This window comes from Amphibalanus amphitrite, unplaced genomic scaffold, assembly GCF_019059575.1.
Source record: "Amphibalanus amphitrite isolate SeventyFive unplaced genomic scaffold, NRLGWU_Aamphi_draft 000557F_arrow, whole genome shotgun sequence".
NCBI classification, from domain to species: Eukaryota; Metazoa; Arthropoda; class Thecostraca; order Balanomorpha; family Balanidae; genus Amphibalanus; species Amphibalanus amphitrite.
In genome coordinates, this window is record NW_024882051.1 from 222297 (window position 1) to 242708 (window position 20412).

The 20412-nt window shown below is 45.4% G+C and overlaps 1 protein-coding gene and 1 long non-coding RNA gene across 2 annotated transcripts in view; one reads left to right on the top strand and one right to left on the bottom strand.

Annotated features, from left to right (window-relative positions):
• Positions 1 to 20412, bottom strand: part of LOC122393842 (homeobox protein PKNOX2-like) — a 41941-nt gene that overhangs the window by 21021 nt on the left and 508 nt on the right. Inside the window, exon 2 of the mRNA XM_043390254.1 lies at positions 2732 to 3060. Within this exon, the coding sequence (XP_043246189.1) occupies positions 2732 to 2877 (146 nt within the window). The 5' untranslated portion in view covers positions 2878 to 3060. The remainder of the gene's footprint in view (positions 1 to 2731; positions 3061 to 20412) is intronic.
• On the top strand, positions 16319 to 18997 carry LOC122393843. Its single transcript, XR_006258765.1, has 2 exons — positions 16319 to 16850; positions 17987 to 18997. It is a non-coding gene; the product is annotated as an uncharacterized LOC122393843 (long non-coding RNA).

Consider the following 20412-nt stretch of genomic DNA (forward strand, 5'->3'; position numbering starts at 1 on the left):
TTACATTTTTACCGTGGTCATTTTCAGGTCAGGTCAAAGATGACGTCACAGGGGTCAAAAAGTCAAAATGGCGGCGCTATATATGAGGAGGTTTTCTTGAATAACTTTCGAAGTAGCGAAGCTAGAAACAAACAAATGTCCGCATCGAATCATATATGTTTTGACCTCGAAAGGTCAAGGTCAAAGGTGGACCTCAGGTCACGTGACCTCAAGGTCATCATGCATATCGTTTGATGCACCTTGACGAGCTGAGCACAATGGGACCATCCGTGTGACTGTATCTCGTTCCTGTAAGGAGAAATTACAAAAAAAAATGGTGACTTTTGAAGAGGTCACATGACCTTACAGTTTCTCAATAGCAAAACAGGCCTCAAGGTAGTCAAGGTTGCTCGTATCTGAAGTCATTTATGGTACTCGTATGTTGGGCCATTCCGATGCGTTTTAGTGGAAAAACAGAGAGTTGATTCTTCCCCCGTTAACTTATATTGGGAGGTCAAGAAATTGACGTGACATCGATACCCAAATTCCGAGAAAAACAACTTGTAGCTACTACCGGCCTCACTACATCCTGTGACTTTCAAGGGCCTCCGTCATCTACTGTAGCTCTGACACGGTGACAAAGTTGCAAAAAAGTGGTTTGAGGTTGGGTCATTCGCAGTGACCTGGTGACCTGACCTTGAAAGGTAGGAGATTTAAATTTGCACACTATATGTAAAACTGATGAGAGAGTAGTTCTGCCAACTTTAGCGGCGCTACGCGTCACAGTTTTTCCGCTATTCACGAAAAACCTCAGGGGGACGGGCGGTTAACCACCCCTCCCCCCCCCCCCGTCGGTTAGCGTTTTAAGCTCTTTTGCTTCCTGAAGAAAATAGTGGCTGCGGCATAACATCAGTAAGTGTTGAGCCAGTGTAGCAGCACGTAGCCCGTAGGTGCTGCCGTGGCGCATAGCTCAGCCGTCTAAGACGGCGCAGACAGGTGTCAGAAGACTGATACAGAAGGAATAAGCGCGCTGTACACAATGTCATCACTCATCAGCGGAAAGCGTTGACATGCTATCGTATGCGCGTTATAAACTGCTGACAAAAAAAAAAAAAACCAGTTGGGAAGTGGTCACTGAGTGCAGCAGCCATTCAGACGGAAAAGCACAGCATGTTTTTGCATATTGCGCATATACGCCTATGCGCCTATTTTGCATATATAGGGTAGTGTGGGGTAATTTGAACATATTTTTACGTCTTCTCCGTTGTACCGAATTCCAGCTCAACCCTGGATGAAGAAAAACTGCTTCAGTAGCGCAAGTGTCACTTGCTTTCACCATGAAAGCCTCATATTTGGACGAGCCGAGCATACCTTGAATAGCATAGCCTCACTTCTCCACCAAGTCACGGTGTGTTCAAATTGCCCCACCGTGGGGTAATTTGAACATACTGCCTTTACCTGTCATAAAAACGATAGTCTCGCCAGCACCGATGTTGTTTGACCCATAAACAAATAGGCAGAACAATTCTAAACATACCTTCACTTGAAAATCAACACTACAACATAAATAACTTGCAGAGTATCAATATCTGCACGCTGCACACCGGTCAGTTGACAGAATTCGCCTCTCTTCAATTAACAGAACGTCTATCATTTTTGTTCGATAAAAACTCTCCCAACCTTACTGCATCTGTTATAGTGGTGCCAATGGGAACCTGGACATTCGGAGTTCCGATTCTTTATAATGTCCAATTCGGAATTGATTGCACAAAGGTATAGTAGTCTGGACAACATTGGACGATGGCCTGCCACACTTAAGCATTTTTATCAAGTAATCGTGCGCAGCATTGATTGGCGAATGCCGAATGGAAAGCTTGTTAAGCTCTCAATATAATGAACACTTTTCGGCTGGTAAAATTACATTATAAGCAATTTATATGACAGTTTTGAGTGTTGATTTATGCGTAATTTTCGGACATATTTGGACAAATGGCTGACTTTAACATTTTTGAACGGAAATCAACGAAAATGCCGGACATTAGACGGATATTAGACGTAAATCTTATAGAACTGGCATCACTAATCTGCTACTGCTTTGGGTCGAAAATATTGGCCAAAAAAAAACTGGAAGCGTTGTTTTTTTTCGAAGCTATCCCTGTCTTCATTGAAATTCTTACACGATGTTCAAATTACCCCATGCTAAAAGTTATTTTGCCATTGCCATATTTAAAAACAGGTTTCAAAAGCAAATTTCTTGGATTGAAGGCACTGATTAGGTCATTGTACAACAAAAGCCGTTGCGTATTAGGCGCTAGCAATGCAAGATTTTGCGCTGCAATGAAGTTGCAATGACGTTTTTTTAGGCGTTTTTACTTGCGAAATTGATTTTTTACCGTGTGCGTCAACATCTTCATTCCCTGAAACTTTAAACCCCGTTCATATGATAGCCTTTTCAGTTACGATAATTTCCCTCAATGGTCTTATTGTCATGCCACTAATGCATTTTCCGTAATTTTGTGTTTTTCACACTATGTTCAAATTGCCCCACATGTTCAAATTACCCCACCCTACCCTACCTATACTTTGTGCATATTGCGAGTGCATTTACTTATCAGTCCGCGGGCACCAGGTAGTGAATCACATCTATAACGGGGGTGGGAAGCAGTGAATCAGTACCTTACCAGTAAATTCCTGGGGCGGACGCAGTGACTCGGTAGTCAGTCGGGCTGGGACGCCGCGGCTCGGTACTCACTCGTAGACGGCCCTTTTGTCGTTGTCGAACTGGACGCGGTCGGCGATCGGCGGCTGGCCGGCCGACAGGTGGTGCAGCTCGGTGGCCGACTCGGCCGGCTCGTCACTGGGGGATCCCCCGCGGCCCGGCGAGCTCGGAGAGCTCATCTGCAGCCGGCCCTCCGCCCTCCGACCTCCGCCCTCCGTCCTCTGCCCTCCGCCCTCCGTCCTTCGCCGTCCGTCCTCCGCCGTCCGCCCTCCGCCGTCCGCCCTCCGCCCTCCGTCCTCCGCCGCCGGCCGGCTGTCGTCACCGCGCGCCTCGTACCACAGTCTGAGAGCGCCCTCGCCGCACTGTGGGAGAAGTAGGGGAGAGTGGGGGCAAACGGTCACCTTAACGCTTCTTGCGATGCTGACGCCTGATTTTTACTCTCGCCGGCGGAGGGGGCGAGTGCCCCCCCCCTCCGAAAGGTTTTTTTTTTCGCGATAGCTCCGAACACGCTAGCGATAGAGAGCTGAAACTTGGCATACCTGACCTTTGATTCAAGCCAGATCTTTTGACACCATTCGCATTTTCAGGTCAGGTCAGGTCACTGACCTATGACGTCATAAGTGAACCTCTGCACGGTCTTCAGATGTCACAACTTCGCAACGCCCTCAGTGCCAGAGGAGCTTTCACAGGGAATTGAAACTTACAGGACCTGGTATCCATTAGGAGTCTCACAACTTCTATATCTCGGATTTTCCCGAAAGGTCAATATCTCGGATTTTCCCGAAAGGTCATATGAAGTCAGCTCATTTTCGTGACCTCACCATTAAAAGTCAATGGGGAAAAATGAAAACTGCTATTCTAGCGCCGGGAACGATCTCCAATTATCTCAAGCACACAGAATCGTGATTTGATGCACTCCTTGCAAGGTCAGATGCGTCACTTTTGCAATGTTGACCTTGCGTGGCGTCATTTATGACGTCATTAGGGACATATTAGTTTTTCGTCAATAACTCCCGATCAAATTGAGCTAGCGAGACGGGAAAGCCACCAGAGGACTCAGGCAGACCTGCCAAATCGAATGATATACGACATAACCTCCTCCGACCAATTTCGTGACCTGGGGGCGCTGACTTCAGCGTGACCCGAGGTCAACACCCTAAATTGACCTCAACCAAACAAAAGGTATAACATGCAAACAAAAGGTCAAATCAGGTTCAGTGTGTCTCTTCGTAGCTATCAGCTAGGGTTGCACTAATTGCTTATATGCCTGTTTTGTCTTATAATCAGATAGAATACCTAAGTATAATATATAATATATAGAATAAGTATATATAGAATAAAGAATAATCGATTAAAACACTAAAATAAATTCATAAAATGAAGATATTTATTTGTATTTGTATTTATTCAACAGACCGTCAACAGGCATACACCAACAGGACACACATACATGATGGGAGGTGTATGTCTTGATACATCTGCAAAAGAAAAAGATCTGGGAATCGTCATTACACCGGACCTCAAGGTCTCAGAGCAAGTGACCAGAGCAGCAGCAGCAGCGAACTCCATGTTAGGAAGAGTGAGGAAAACATTCACCTACATGGACAAGGGAATGTTTCTGCCTATTTACAAAACTCTGGTGCGCCCCCACATGGAGTACGCCATACAAGCCTGGTCCCCGTTCCTCCAAAAGGATATCATGAAGCTGGAGAGGGTTCAGAGGAGGGCTACGAAGCTCGTCCCTGAACTCGCCGACCTTCCGTACCCGGATCGTTTGAAGGAACTCCAGCTGACAACACTGGAAGAGCGAAGGATCAGAGGAGATATGATTGAGGTATACAAACTGATGCACGGGCTCGACAAGGTGAATGCTGGAGAGGAGTTCCTGAGAATGGAGACTGGTGCGAACATGCAGAGGACGCGGGGACATGCACTCAAACTACAGAAGCCAAGACACCGGCTACACAGGCGGAACCAATTCTTCACTTCGAGAGTGGTGGACCACTGGAATCAACTATCATCTGAAGTTGTACTGAGCAAGAACACCAATACCTTCAAAAACAGATATGATAAACATGTCCGTACACTGAGAAGAGGCAGCATCCCATGAGCAACCCGCTCCCTTTGCCTCTTTCCTTTCTACTTTGGTAAGCATTCTACTTTGGTAAGCATTCAGGCACTTGACCCACTAAAAGACGGAGTCACAAGATTAAAAACAATACCTAAATACATGTGCACATGGCACACACAGGCAGCATACACACGCCCGGATAAAAAACGCAGATACACATGTAACTAAAATAGAAAACAATGAACAATACAAGGAAATGGGCAATGAAGTGAAAATATGAAGAAAAAAATGTGTGAACGACCACTGAGCATGAGTTTTAAAATCCCATGTAAGGTGGGAAAGAAATCATGATACATATAAACCAGAATAACTGAACAAACAGTAAATATGAACACTGAGAGATAAACGGTGTATAGGTACTTTAAAAACACGTAAAAATGTATAAAGTGAAATGAAAAATATAAGAAAACATTAAAAATAAACATATCTAAAATCATAAAAATATAAAATCAATAAGAATCACCTACCAACAGTGACTAGTATAGCCCGGAGGTGGTGGTAAGTTCGCAACGTATTTGATGACATGAGCTTTGTACGCAAAAAAGCTGGTCGTGAAAAAGTCGTCTTTGAAATGAGCAAGGAATGAGTTTGTCTCTCTCGCGACACGACAGACCAACCCGTTCTGGACCGTGCTGATTCGGGCGCGACTCTCAACAAACAGTGCTGCAGTGCGTGTCGGTCGGATAGGCACGCGTAAGGGGAATCGGGATAAGAGTATCTCAGAGTTCAGTTTCTCAGAGAACAGACCCTTTAGGAACAGGAGGTCGTGTTGGGCTCTTCGAGAGGAAAGGAACGGGAGACGGAAATGCTTGGAGAAATCTGGATAGGTAAGTGATGGGCAAGGATATGTGCTGTTTAAGAGATTAGGTGCAGATTTGGTCAAATTAGGTGCACTCGCCGGATAGCCCGTCGTGAAAACGCTTCCTTATACCACCAGATGGCCGTCGTGAAAACGGCTTATACCAATGGCGACAGAGTTCCGAGACTAGTGGTTGCAGAATGATACTATCTGTGTGAAATGGTGTGGCGATAACTTGGCACGTCATAACGCTTGAAATAAACTGGTTAACTAAAATATACATCATTCCAAGCACCAATAATTATCAACCGTGCGCAGGTCACCAGTTACACTTAACCTTACGACAAAAGCGTAGATCGTTAACACGAAGCAAAGGGTCAGTTTAAGGCCAGCATCACGGAGGCAAATCACACTGGCGCATGTTCCACTGCTCCGCCCGCGGCCATTACCATTCCGTTCCCGCCATTTGCGTTGTGCTGGCACATTACAGCGGCAGTTACAGCGTCCGGCCGGCGGACCGGGCGGCCCGGGCGGACCGGCGGACCGGGCCGACTGGCCGGCAGCACGGACCGACGCACTGATGGACCGATTGACGGGCGGACCAACAGCGGACCGGGCCAGCTGGTCGCCAGAACGGACCAACAGACCAACGGCAGGCCAGGCGGACGCTTATCATGTATAATTCTTTATGAATTTGTGTTAGATGTGCATGGAATATCGGCCGTAAATAAAGAGTGAAATTCGGCTCTCTTCAGGTTAAAGTTCAACGAACAGCGAGCTGCCGCAGCCCGAGCAGCCGGCCGCACGTGACGCCGATCAGCCGCTGTCGCCGACGCTGAGAACCCGGTACGGACGCGAGGTGCGACGTCCGGTTCGTTACGGATTTGATGAGTGAGACGTGTAGAGGACTATCGTTCAGTGAGACGTGTTGAGGACTATCGTTCAGTGAGACGTGAAGAGGACTATCGTTCAGTGAGACGTGTTGAGGACTATCGTTCAGTGAGACGTATTGAGGACTATCGCTCAGTGAGACGTGTTGAGGACTATCGTTTCTGTCCTGTTAAAGGTAGTGTGCCAGCTTTCCTGGACCGTATGGAGTTAATGGCCCAGATAAGGAGAACCGGATTTTTAGAACTTATCCATACCTTCAAAACTCATGGAAACGTCTTAAATTCTTCAAATTTTGAGTACCCCAGTGCGAAATTCGCCCCGACGGGTTGTCGGTCGTACCCCAACCACATTTCACACCACTATGAACAATAAATGCACACACTGAAATCGCTATTACCGATAGGCTCATCCAATCAAGTTTCGATAAACCCGTTCATCATCGTCTCCTGTGGTTTCGAACACGCCTGTTAGGTGGTGCGGTAGACCGCGCCCAAAGCCAGGGCCCCGGTAACGTGAGGAAGCCGAGTCGGGGCAGCGTGCGCTGACCCAAGCCGGGGCCGCGCGTCCTCCCGGTGTCATGTGATAGCCCGGGGCTGCCCGGGGATGCGGTAGACCGCGCCCAAAGCCGCGGCCCCGGCTTGGGTCAGCGCACGCTGCCCCGACTCGGCTACCTCACGTTACCGGGGCCCTGGCTTTGGGCGCGGTCTACTCATACTTTGTGGTGCGGTGGTGGTGCGTCGGGCCGCGCGCTCTGACTTCGGCTTAGAAAAATGCGTCAGCTGATCTTGTCATTTCTGCCACTTTCATGTGGTGAGATGGGGTCATAACTTTAGAGACGTCTGTTTCATATCAATTATTTTACATAAAATAATATTTCAAACTATAAATTAATGTTCGACAGCCAAATTAAAGAAACAATACCAATACAGGCTTACAGTTTAAATTCGACATTATTTTGTCTACGATTAGACAGCTGATAACTCATTCCCGTACGTCGTAACTCTATGATGACCTTTGCTTATTGTCACATGTGCGCTGCATTCGCGATTGTTGCGGACGCCTGTTTGCAGGTCAGCCCACTACAGTTGTTATACATATCGAAAAACCGATAAACTTTTAGGCGAAAAAAGCACTATTTTAAGCCCATTTTTGTTTTGTTTTTTTTTTGCGATATTAGGTAAAAACAGAAGCTTCTTATCCTAAGAAAAATAAAATGGGAAATCATTTGAAGGTGGCACACTACCTTTAAGGGGAGGAGAATGTGGTGTCGCAATGTCACGTGAGGTCGGGTCACAGGACCAGTGCTGCCGCCTGGTGGTGACACGACCCGGGTACGACCGGCTCGCGGAGCGGGAGTCGCCCGCTGACACTTGAGCCGCGCGGAGCTGCGCTTACGTTATTACTGTGTATTGTTATTCAGGGGGGGGGGGTGGATTTCGCCCACCCCTCCTGTTTTTCGCCAATAACTCGCGCCGCAAACATAATATTAATGTGAAATTTTGGCTACCTGTCCAAAATTGAATTGCGGATCTTCTCGTGCAAGAAATAAGAAAATCGGTTCACAACTTTTCTAGTAATAGCGGTGTAAAGTCAAACATCCTGCCGCCGCGGCGGTGCGGCGCACACAGGGCCGATCGCCAGGTCTAGCACGACATGGGCAAAAAAATCGAACTTTGTGGATGTGCAATGAAACCTATACCAATTTCTTCAAAAATGATCATACTACACTGCTGTGGTCTTTGTTTTCCAACACAATTGCTATTTCATGGCGAAAACTCAGCTTAAACACGAACTTCGGAATCGTTTGGACCGAACTCGTCCCCCGCACTCTTCGACAACGTATCTTTGATCCACGAAAACAATCACAATTTGAGGAGGAATTCCACATTTATATACATCAAACGATAGCTCCGGGTCTGCAGAACACACATAACCACATCAAAATGGCGAACTCTTACTTGGTTATGATGTATTGGCACCGCAAAGATTTAAAGACGAAAATATAATTTCACATAATTGATGTCACACACAAATAGACTTTTAAAAAAAGTACCGCAGAGTACCGCTTCGAAAATCTCGCTACATGTCAATGATTCATTGCACTACAAGATCCAACAGTCATTTTTTGCGACTTTTTGCGACTTTGGATGTAGCAGCCAAACATCAACCCGCGCCGGACCGGTGCTCGGCGTCAAACGCGCCGGGCCGGGAGGTGTTGATTGAACACTCCCCTTCTAACTCGTCTCTTGGGCCACATAGCGACACGTAGTAAGTGGCATTCGAAAGAGCGCCCGAAATTCCAGATGGAGTAATTAGTCATTTCTAGGTCAGGTCAAAGGTCACGTCACCAGAGGTCATCAAAGGTAAAATGTTGCATTTATCAACATTTATCGAAAACCGGCTCTTACCTCGGGGACCAATAGAGCTACATCGTCGCGGAAAAGTGCATTCAATTGCTCTTTTAGCGGTATTTCTGAAATAAGCCCTCAGATTTGGCTTAACCCTCGCTCCTAGTGGTGTTTTTCCAGCCGCGAACGTATAGAAGGGGTCCGTTGGACCCCCCGCCGTTTCGCTCCTGATCGAGCTAGAGCTTCGCGGAAAAGACGAGCGTGTTGCCCGTGACAAGAGGAAGCTGATGATACCCAATTGTAAGGTCCTAGGTCATCGGTTGACCTTCCAGGTCAGGTCAATGACCCAAAAGTCGGGAAAATCGGGACCTGTTAGAACGTCGTAAAGGGTGGCTGCTATGGGTTTTTTGGGTGCTGATCACGAATATAATATTATTTACGATCATAGATGATGTCTTCTTACATTTAGGCCAGGTCGGGTCAGGACAGGTCAGGTCAACTAGTAAGGGTTTTGCCGGGTATTTGCAGTAGGTGGCAACCACCTCTGACAGCTTTGTAACATGTTACGAAGGCACCAAAGCTGCATAGTAAATGTTCAAATGGTTGCCAGATTCGAATTCAGCTAAAAAAACTAGCCCAGAAACATGTAAAACTCGAAAAAGTGAACCAAGGTCATCAAAGGTCAATGACCTTACCTGACCTTCTGGTGATCTTGACACCCACCCTAATGCATGGGAGCAACATAATATCCCATGTTTGAAAGCTTTAAACCAAGAAAAGACTGCAAACCCGCGGCTAATGCGAGCCGACATACGCTGAATCGCGATTCCGGCCAAACATGGTCTCGAAAGAAGGTCACAGGTCAAAGATCATTAAGGTCAGGGAATTGAAATTTTCAGGTTAGCTGTAAAAGTAGTTATCGCGAGGGTACTGAAAGTTTCGTTGCGATCGGCCGCTTTTTACGCGAATTACTCGCGAAAAAACAAGGGTTCCGTTCGAAGATTCAGGCCCTGTCGCGCTAGAATGGCATATCGGCCCACTGTGCGGCGGCGCGGCGGCCGGCGCCAGCCGTTACGCGTCGCCTGAATTGTAGACTGTGCCGGGGCGGGACGGTTCCGTCTTTACATCGCGCTCCTTACCGCTGATTACATTAGATTCGCGTCAAATTTGGTGAGAAGACTGACAAATGTACAGGCAATCATGTGCCAAAAAAAAAAATTGAAAATCGGCCGGTAACAACTTGAGTTATGAGTGTGTAAACATAAAATTGTGATTGCCGCGTTTCCCGCGTCGGGCGATCCCGCTTCAGCCGGCGACATCTTACCCTTAGCATGCTTCTAACTGCCATACTTATTGTTGGATTAACTAAAAATTCACTATACATACTCATAAATGTTTGATCTTTCGTATAGTGAAAGAAAAAAGAAAATCGGGTGGTAACTTTTTGAGTTATCAGCATGTAAACGCAAAAAAGTCACTCATATGGCAGATTTGACCACATTTGACCTCATTTGACCTTGAAGATATTGATCTAGGGTCATGAAATTCACACACAACAGAGTTCCCCATGGCCCCCACCTACCCTCCAAATTTCATCGTTCTAGCTCCAGTGGGAGCTGAGATCTTAGAGGGGGCGACATCCGCCCCCCCCCTTCCACTGGGTGTAGTACATACTCGCAACCCTTCCACTGCGCGTGTTAAATATAGGTACTGCGAGACAGTACACTAACTGGGCTCCTGGGCCACGTAGTGATACGCAGTGAGCGGCGTTCGAAAGAGCACAAAAACCATGAAGAAAATACCTAAGCCAATTTTTAGGTAGGTCAACAAAGGGTCATCAAAGGTCAAACTTTCTCTATTTCAACTTTACTTGACAAAGCTGCACACAACTCAGGAACGATTCAAGCTTGAAGCTGGGAAAGTGGCGGGGGCACACACTATTAGTGCCCTCTCTTTCTTCAATTGTTATGTAGATGTAAAATTTAAGGGGACACTTCGCTTTTGTTGCTTTCCTGGCAAAACCAATTGACACGATGCCCCAGTGCCCCTCCCCTCTTCATCCCACCCCGTTCCTCCTATGTAAAAAAGAGGGCATTTCGCCATTGGCGCGTTCCTTGAAAAAAAAATCAAGGGGACACGGTGCCCCGGTGCCCCCCTCCCCCCCGTTCCACCTACGCTTCAAATGACGCCATGGCCAATGCTCATAATGTCGGGGAAAATTCCACGGTAGCTAGTGTGACCCGTAAGAATCCATAAGGTTAGAAGTTCACAATCTCGGTTTCCTTGCTTAGTCATTTCAGTTTTCGCTGCAAGATTATAATCCCTTAACCCGCGCATGACTGAAGAGGACTCTTCAGAGCCCCCCTCCCGTTTTTCGGCAATATCTTCTAAATCGTTTGACGGATCAACACAAAACTTGCGGTACCCTCAGCGGCATCAATTTGACACCTTGTGTTAAACTTTTAACTTTCTAGCTACTATGGTTTGGCCGGAAATGACGTCAGAGTGGTGTCCTGTCGGCCGATTTTGTTGCAAAATATTGAATTACGGCAAACACTCTCAAGAGCTTAGTTTTAAAGGGAACCTCCCACCTTTAAAAAAGTTAATGAATTGGCACGAATGTGATGTCGCTCGGTTCAGAAAGAGCGAAAACGAATATCTACCAAATTTCACCGAAAAATATCCACCGGTTTTCAATATATTCGAGTTTTACTTTTGTTTACTTTTTGGGAGCTTCCCTGTTTCTAGCGACTTTATTTGAAAGCAATAATTTGGCAGCCTTGAGTACGGCAGACGTTGCGCGCAAAGCAGCGTATACCACCACGTATTAACGATGGTTTTAGTCGAAGATTTAAAAATCGTTAGATCTCCGCTGACGTCACAAATTCTAAGGGGCATGCCAATGCATTAGCCCCTTAGAATCCAAAAGCTGCAAGTTTGAAATTCCATATCTCCGAATTAAAGCATTTTTCGATGTTGTGAGTGCCCAAACCGGTATTTGCAGGCCATGGCCACCAATTTGGCTATCTCAACTCAAAACTAATGTTAAGGTGGGATGGTCACTTTAAAGCTAGATCCAATTTCTTTGCATCAGTGGACTACAAATGCACCTAGCTATCAAACTGCCATCTCCAATTTTCAAAATTTGGAAGAATTTGAAGAATATGTGTTTATAGTTACAAAAAATATATTTTTTGATTTTTTTCAGACAGTTGTTTTGATTTTTCGCAAAAACCTGAATATATGTGATAAAACACACACTGATGAACTACCCTAGCAAGTTTTAGTCCAATATCTTCCAAAATAGCCAAGCTATTTTCATTATCGTCAAAATTTTACAAGTACATATTATCAAACCATTTTTCAGTACGTTTTTGACATCGTAGGTACAGCAATATGAATGGCACCATCGTATTCCTGAGCTCAAACTGCATCTGATAGGCACCTTCTTTTTTTAAATATTTTCAAAATTTGACCTTTTCTGACCTGAAAGTGACCTGACCTCCGATAAATTCAGCTTAAAATGACCTCAAATGACACAGAGGACATTGTTTTCGAAATCTACGACTAAAATGGACCATAAAACCTGCATCACAAGACTGATACATGATATACAATTTTCGTGACCTAGGATGACCTGGCCTTGACCTGAAAAAAAAAAATTCGAAGTTAAAGTTTGATATCCTCAGGATATCTAAGGCATATATTAAGAAGTGCGTAAACCAAAAATGAGCCCGATCGGACTTGTCAGCCGGCGGTCAGAGCCTAAATTGTGAACAAGCAAAAATGCCAATAATTTTTACTTTGGCCTGACCTGTGACGTCATCAGTGACATCGAGGTCAATGAAAATAGGTATCGCGCGACAACTTTTCCAGGGCTATCAGACGCCGTTTGAATTTTGACGATCGGCCCAGTAGTTTCGGAGATAGGAGCCACTCGCGTTATGGAAAATATCCCAGTCATGCGCGGGTTAAGCTGGGAAAGCGGCGGGGCACTAACTTTAAGTGTCCCCTCTTTCTTCAAGCGGGGGGCACTAATAGCCGTTTTCACGACGGGCTATCCGGCGATTGCACCTAATTTGTCCAGCTCTGCACCTAATCTCTTTTACAGCAAATATCTTCATTTTATGAATTTATTTCAGTGTTTTAATCGAGGATGCTCTCTGATAATATGACAAAGCAGGCATGTTGTCAATAGTTAAAACACTATTCTTTAGAATTGTGTTTTTCTATTGAAAAACAAATCTGAGTTCCCTGACAATTTGGCAAAAGCTGCCTGAGATCAGTATAAGCAATTAGTGCAACCCTAGCTGATAGCTACTAAGAGACACACTGAACCTAATTTGACCAAATCTGCACCTAATCTGCACCAGATGTGCACCACATGTGTAAGTACCAGATGGCCGTCGTGAAAACGGCTAATACCTAGTGATCCTCCTTCGAGGCCCCTCTTACTTCGGCGACTTTAAGTTTTGCCCTCGAAATCGGTTTCTCCCATAGGTTTAGCACTAGTGAAGGGAAAATAAAAAACCTTCACACTCTTCCTACGTCACCAGAGCTGAAGCTACCAATGCCATTGACGGGGGCCGCCTGGAAGCCGGCTTGAGAACCGAACAAAATTCTGAAGAAATACGCACTTTTCCAGCACGTGCCACGTGCGAACCATCCACCCCTGGGACTCGAAACACGACACTGCACGTGCGCGTGACGTCATCAACACACTGCGAAAATTTCAGCCCCCTCGACCGTACCGTCTGACCCCTACATGACGTCAAAGCACCCCTCTACACGGTGCAAACAGAAACACACACACACAGACAGAGTTTCATTTCACAAATAGTATAGTAGACTGAGGAGATCTACATAGTTGATGTCAAAATGACCCATCCTATTCCTCATCAAACATGCTACCTAATTATGTACATTTAGGGGAGACACTCTCACCAGAACACACCAGTCAACATATGTGCACAATACCTATGGCTAAACTAGGTACTAGGTACCTTTGATTTGCCCTCTACAAATAAAGAAAACTTCAGGTGACTGGTTTGGGTAACCATATGCATGAAATACAGAGGTCATAAAAGTCGCCAACTCGTCCACACCCGTGGGTAACCAATTCAAGTCTCTCACTGACAAGCCAGGTAACCACTCAAGGCAAAGCCATTTCAGAAAAGAGCAAAAATCTTGCTAGAATATATCGAGCAAACATTGATTTCCTTATCTCTGTAAAAAACAAGTATTTTTTCATATCTTCAAAAGAAAGGTGCACAGTCAACAAATTTAGTGAAAAGTGATGTCGTGTGCTACCTGAGATAGCGCCGGTCTCAGGTAGCACGCTCGGCAACTTTCCTGCCACGAACATTTACACATCTAGGTAGCAAGGAAGTACAAGTACTTGGACTTAGATATGCGTAACCAAAGTCTGTTCATCACACGATCAGTTTGTGGTAAATTTGGAGTCTACATTTTTGCATTTATAAACGACTTTGCATAAAAAAAACATTAAAACAGGGATTTGTCATTCGTTTTGTTGCTCTTTTTGTGGCAATCTTCGAGCAAGTAACAGAGAAATAGAGCTGGGAAAACGCATTACCCCAACCTTCCGGCCACGGGGTAGCCACCCTGGTAGCCACCGAGACCCAAGGGGGAGCGGCCAATGGGAACCGCCGACAGCGAGGTAGCCAGCGTCTGATTGGCGGACTGAGGCCAGTCTGGCGTCAGCTGTTTGGAAGGGTTTGAAACTACAGGCGGTCACCGTCTAATCCTTAAGCGTCTTCCCTGACTTTCTCTTTGGTGTTGCGTATATGTGCCGTGGAACATTTGAGAGTGATTGGATATGTGCAAATAAGTGCAAGGAGTGGACGCCAAAGTTGAAGTATGACTAGGTATGCATTATGCAATGAGCGGAAATAAAGTGCTGCCTTCCAGATCTTGCGAAACCATGGAAGGTCTGCAGTTTTATGGCGTGAATTCGAAGAGGCATTATCAATTGGTGCACAGAAAAACCCTTATATTTTGACTGCTAGTGACACGCGGGCTGCTGGATCTGGATTTGCTTCAGGAAAGGCTCATGCTCATTGTTGTCAGGAAACCAGGTGAGTGTTAAAGTAAATTCATTGAGAGGAGACATAATGTGTCGAATACAATTAAGGTGCCTGCCACTTCAACTTAGACCTACCTATGTAGGTACCAACCGAAGTTTCCATATCATGTTAAGAACTTAATTTTAGCAACATAATAATTATTTTTGTATTAGGTGAATATAGCTAGGATACCTATGCGTTTTTTCTACATTTCTACCGCAAGTTCTGCACAATTTTATTTAAACTAATTTATTTCCTACGCATGGTACCGCGCGGAGTAGCTTCTAGGATCCGTCGTCTCCCCTACCAGTAACCATGACAACCGGAGCCGCTGGAGGGAGGCCCAACGGTCAGGGGACGCTGCCGGCGGCTAAAGTCAACATTCCGGGCACTTCCGAGGCGACAGGGACGCGGGTGCGCGTGGGTCGGCGCGCCGGCCCACCCGCCGTGCCAAGGGAGTGCGAATGGTGACCAGCTGACCGCTCCGGACGCTGCTGGGGACCTACCGCCGTGTAGAACGTCCACTATGACCGTCCGCCCACAGCAGGACTTTGAGCCGTCCAACACGGCTGTCAACGGAGCAGACGCGGACGGCCGAGGTTCTGGTCCGTCCCAAAATGATCATCTGCCATCTGAACATAATATGGTCGATGACTGCGAAATTGGAACAAATCAACGCTTTCCAGGAATCAAAACAGATTGACATTTTATATCTGACTAAAACACTGCTGACGGAAATCATACAAAAGGACTTTCTAGTTTCTAGCCCGAGCCGGGCCGGGGGGGGGGGGTAGGCCGTCTGAACACCCCTCGTCTAAACTCGGCTCCTGGGCCACGATACGACGTGGGCGAGGGGGCAGTCGAATGGATCCCCTCGGTTTTTCGCAAATAATTGGCGTAAACAGTGGCCGATTGCGACGAAACTTTCCGTGCCCTCAGGTTAATCAATTCTGCACCTTCTCTTAAGATTTCATTACCCTGACCCAAATGACCTTTGACCTGTGATCTATTTATCTAGACCATGTTTGGTCGGCATTGCGATTCGGCGTATGTCGGCTTGCATTAGCCGCGCGCTTGCAGTCCTTTCGTGGTTTAAACTTTCACGCGTAAGTACAAACATGTGATATGATGCTGGTCCCATGCATTATGGTGGGTGTCAGCTGTCAAGGTGACCCAGAGGTCAGGTCAGGTCATTGACTTTTGATGACCTCGTTTCACTTCTCGCGAGTTTTACTTGTTTCTAATCTAGTTTTTGGTGCTAATTTCGAATTGAGCAACCATTTGAACATTTACGAGGTAGTTTTGGTGCGTAACATGCTACGCAGCTGTCAGAGGCCGTTGCCACCTACTCCGAATACCTCAGTTGGGCAAACTAGGCGGCGGGAATCAAAATATGGAGGCATCAAAATATTGATTCTAGTGGGCGGAGCTTTGACCATATATGGGCATAGAATCAATATTTTGATTCAATTTGGGACATTCCCACCTTCAGACGACCCGTTACGGCGGAAATAACCCCCATGACGGCGAGATTTTTTGACAAGTCAAAACAAAAAACTTCCCCGCTTCAATTTTTCGCTGCATGGCTATCAGCCGTTTGTCGCGCGTACCTTTACGAATGGCATAAAGATTTCGCCGCCATAATTCAACAAAAACGTGCTGATAAAACTTGCTCTGTTTATCATTAACGACGAGCCTTTGTATTTTTTTCATAATTTTGTCTAAAAGAAAATAAAAAATGCGTTATTTAGTTGTATAATTCATTTATAAGAAATATTCTTTTTCTTTGTATCTAGCCACGATTTCCGGTTCCCGCCATTTCGCGCCGGCGTCGTGGGTGTGTGGATGCAACGTAGTGCTCCCGGTTTTATTTTGTCTAAGCGACCTTTTCTGACGTGTAAGTAACAATGGATCATATTTTAAGATACTTTGAAGTGTGTTTTTCAATTTCAGGCATGTGATCTTAACGTTTCTTACCGAAAACTCGTTTTAAGAGATGGTTTTAGGAACATGGCGCGGTAGCGACGTCAGCGGCGCGGGACGCCTTCTCACTCTTCTATTGTCTTTTTAAGCTATATTTTTTTGAAAATGATGTCTTAGGTGTAGTATTTCAGTGAAATATGATGTCCTTTAAAAGTTACGGTATAAATTAGGTACAAGAAGCCTAATGTTTTGTCTCACCTGATAGAATTGTTGGGTGGACTCATGAAATGGGGGCAGTGCATGTCCAGTATTTTACATAATTTGGATGTTTTAGCCTCTGCTTGTGTCTCACTCACCCAATTGTTGCTACAACTTTAATTTGTAGCATTTAAATTTTTAATGGCAACTAGGTTATTGACTTGTTCCGAGTCAAGATTGAAAGGTCGTAGTGCATGTTCGTGTTTGCCTTATCTAAATAGTAGGTATGTATGCTTGGCTTGTAATTGCTTCGCCGATTTTTGCTACATATTTAATGATGCTTACTTTAAGTGTAACAAAAGCAAGTTGCTGAATGGTGTAAGCCATATTTACATTATGCGTGATCTTCAAGAAAATTATGTGTCTAATGTACGGCAGTCCAGGGAATGCTGGATAGTTAATTTTCAGGATTGTCCATGCCAAAGTTAATTTTAGAGGCCAGTTTTATCAACACAAATAGCTGCCTGCTGAAATTTTTTGCCTTAAGACTGTTTCACATATGGAGCGTTAACATGATGGGCACGTAAAAGGATAGGGCTGTACCGTTCATGCTCTGTATGTGAAGTAACTTTTAAACAAAAAAAAAAAAAATCCAGCAGTCACCTATTTTTCTGTTGGTACAACTGGCCTCAGATCTACTTTTTTGGCAGAATTTATATAATTGCATGAGATGACAGTTGTTGGCGCACCTGGTGGCGTTCAGTGGAAATTTAAGTGACATTAAGTATTTAATTTTTTATTAAATACATTCTAAAATTAATAGTTGCTGAACAAGGGGAATAATAACACATATAGTTTCCTAATTTATTGTCCACAAATGTCCTAATTATTGTGTTCTGTTGTTTGCTGCAGGTCAACCAAGGATCAAACACTGGTCGTTGCGGGGATCGGCTTCAGAGGGCCAAGGATGGCGTCTTGAATCGCTGTTTAGTCGACAGGCAACTGTATGACGCCATCCCTGTCAACCAGAGCGTCGACTGAAGTAGGGCGGCGTTGCGCGGACCTGGCCGCACCCGACCAACCGGCGGAGTACCTGACTCGGGCTGGGCGGAGACTACCTACATCACGACCTTTTGAACTTTGATCTCGTGGCGAGAAACAATATGACGTAAGGAAGTGTGTATGTGGCTGGCGGGGCCGAGGGTGAAATGCGCCACGTGTTTATCCTGCCGGATGACGACAGCGTCACCAACCTGTCAAAGAACGAGCTGGTGCAGCGCGTGATGACTGCTATCTCGTCCCTAGAACCGGAGTAGAAAAACGTGCGCATAGCCCAGATGAAGCGAACCAAAACACAGACAGGACTGATAGCTTTTCGGTCGAGAATGTTCTGAAGATGCTGATCAGTAGACCAATTGGTGACCGTTTTCGGTGGTAATATGGGATCTTGTGGTGTTCCAAAGCGACCTGCTTTGGGTGTGGACATAAGTGGCTCAACCTGACAGGATTGATGTTTTAGGTAGCCGTGCTAATCATAAACCCTATATTGAGTGTATCTGTACAAATTTTGTTTATATTTATTTCATGTATTTGATTCGAAACCGAAAATTGCTGTTTGTAATTAGGCAACATCGAGACGTTGAGGTCATTCTCCAGACGTTTATTTGTTTTTTTCTCACCTGTCCGCGGTATGTCTTATTGGTTAGGTCTCAGTTTCAAATATTATTAACTGCATGTTTTGCAAATACGTAGCCATATTGAATAAGAGACGTGTCCTAAAAGTGAGTATTGCTTTGCATGGGATGTGAGCATCAACGACAGGGCTTTGTGATGGCAAATATGTGGCAATTGCAGGGATCGTTGTGAAATGTGTTATGAATATCATCGTATTATTTGCGAATGCAAATACATCCGTGTATCATATTTTCATTCAAATTGTGCAATTTGTGCAACGGGCTTGAGTATATTGTTCGGCGAAATATCTCCTACTGTACTCCACAGAAATGGGACGGGATACAGATGCGTAGAAACACATTCATGAACACGTGAAAGACGATAAGTTAACTTTTTTTTACTCAAAATCAATGCTACAAAGCAGGGATGTGGAGCCGTGAAAATGTCAGACGGCTTCGGCTCCGGAGGAAAAAATCGGCTCCAGCTCCGGCTCCGGCTCCGAGTAAAATGGTCGGGCTTCGGTTCCGGCTCCGACTCAGTACAACCCCTATACAAAGGTCAGCACGGCTCCCTTCACGCATTCCCTCGAAGGCTTGCAGCTTTGAGCAGGGAGCCAGGGTGAGTGCTGAAAATCCCTGGTCTACCGTGGGAATAAGGTCTAGAAAAAAATTACACGATCCTGTGCTGATAATATCTTAATGAATTTATTGAATTTGCATTATTTGCACACAAGAAACATCCCATAAATCAATTTAAAGGGTGAAGTACGTCTGCAGAAAGTCAGTTCGCAGAATCAATATATTGATAAACCAGCTGATTTCAGAATCAAAATAATGATTAGCCAGCTGTTTGCAGAATCAAAATATTGATTCTCGCCGGGATTAGCCGCCGTGATGAATCAATATCTTGATTATTTTCAAGACACTTTCCAAAACTAACCAAAGAGGTTAGGGCTATTGTTTCGTGCCTGGTGGGCAGCTTCAACGTTGCTCTTCATTTTGTGAAGAAACTATCTTGAAATTGTAGCCGGTTGCTGAAGAATTGACGTTTCTGTGATGGTCTGCACGTATGCCCATATATGGTCAAAGCTCCGCCCACTAGAATCAATATTTTGATGCCTCCATATTTTGATTCCCGCCGCCTAGTTTGCCCAACTGACCTGGCAGGACCGCTATTGGTTGATCTGACCTGACTTGACCTGACCTAAGTCGATGAAGACATCATTGATTATCAAAACTTACAGGATATTCGTGATCAGCAACCCTAAAAAAGTAATATTCTCACTCAACGACGTTCTAACAGGTCCCGACTTTACCGTCGTTTGGGTCATTGTTCTGACCCGGAATGTCAACCAATGACCTTGGACCTTAAAAATCAGCTATCATCGGCTTCCTCTTGTCACGGGCAACACGTTCATTTATACCGCAAAGCTCTAGCTCGATCAGGGGCCAAACGGCAAGGCGGGATCCAACGGGCCCCCTCCCCCCCCCCCTACCTTCGCTGTTGGCAAGACACCAATACCGGCGAGGGTTGAGTGGCATTCGAAAGAACGTCAAAAAGCAAGACGAAACATTTCGGTCATCTTTAGGTCAGGTCAAAGGTCTGGTCACCAGAGGCCATCAAAGGTAAAATGTTGCCTACTTCAAACATTCTTCGAAAATCCG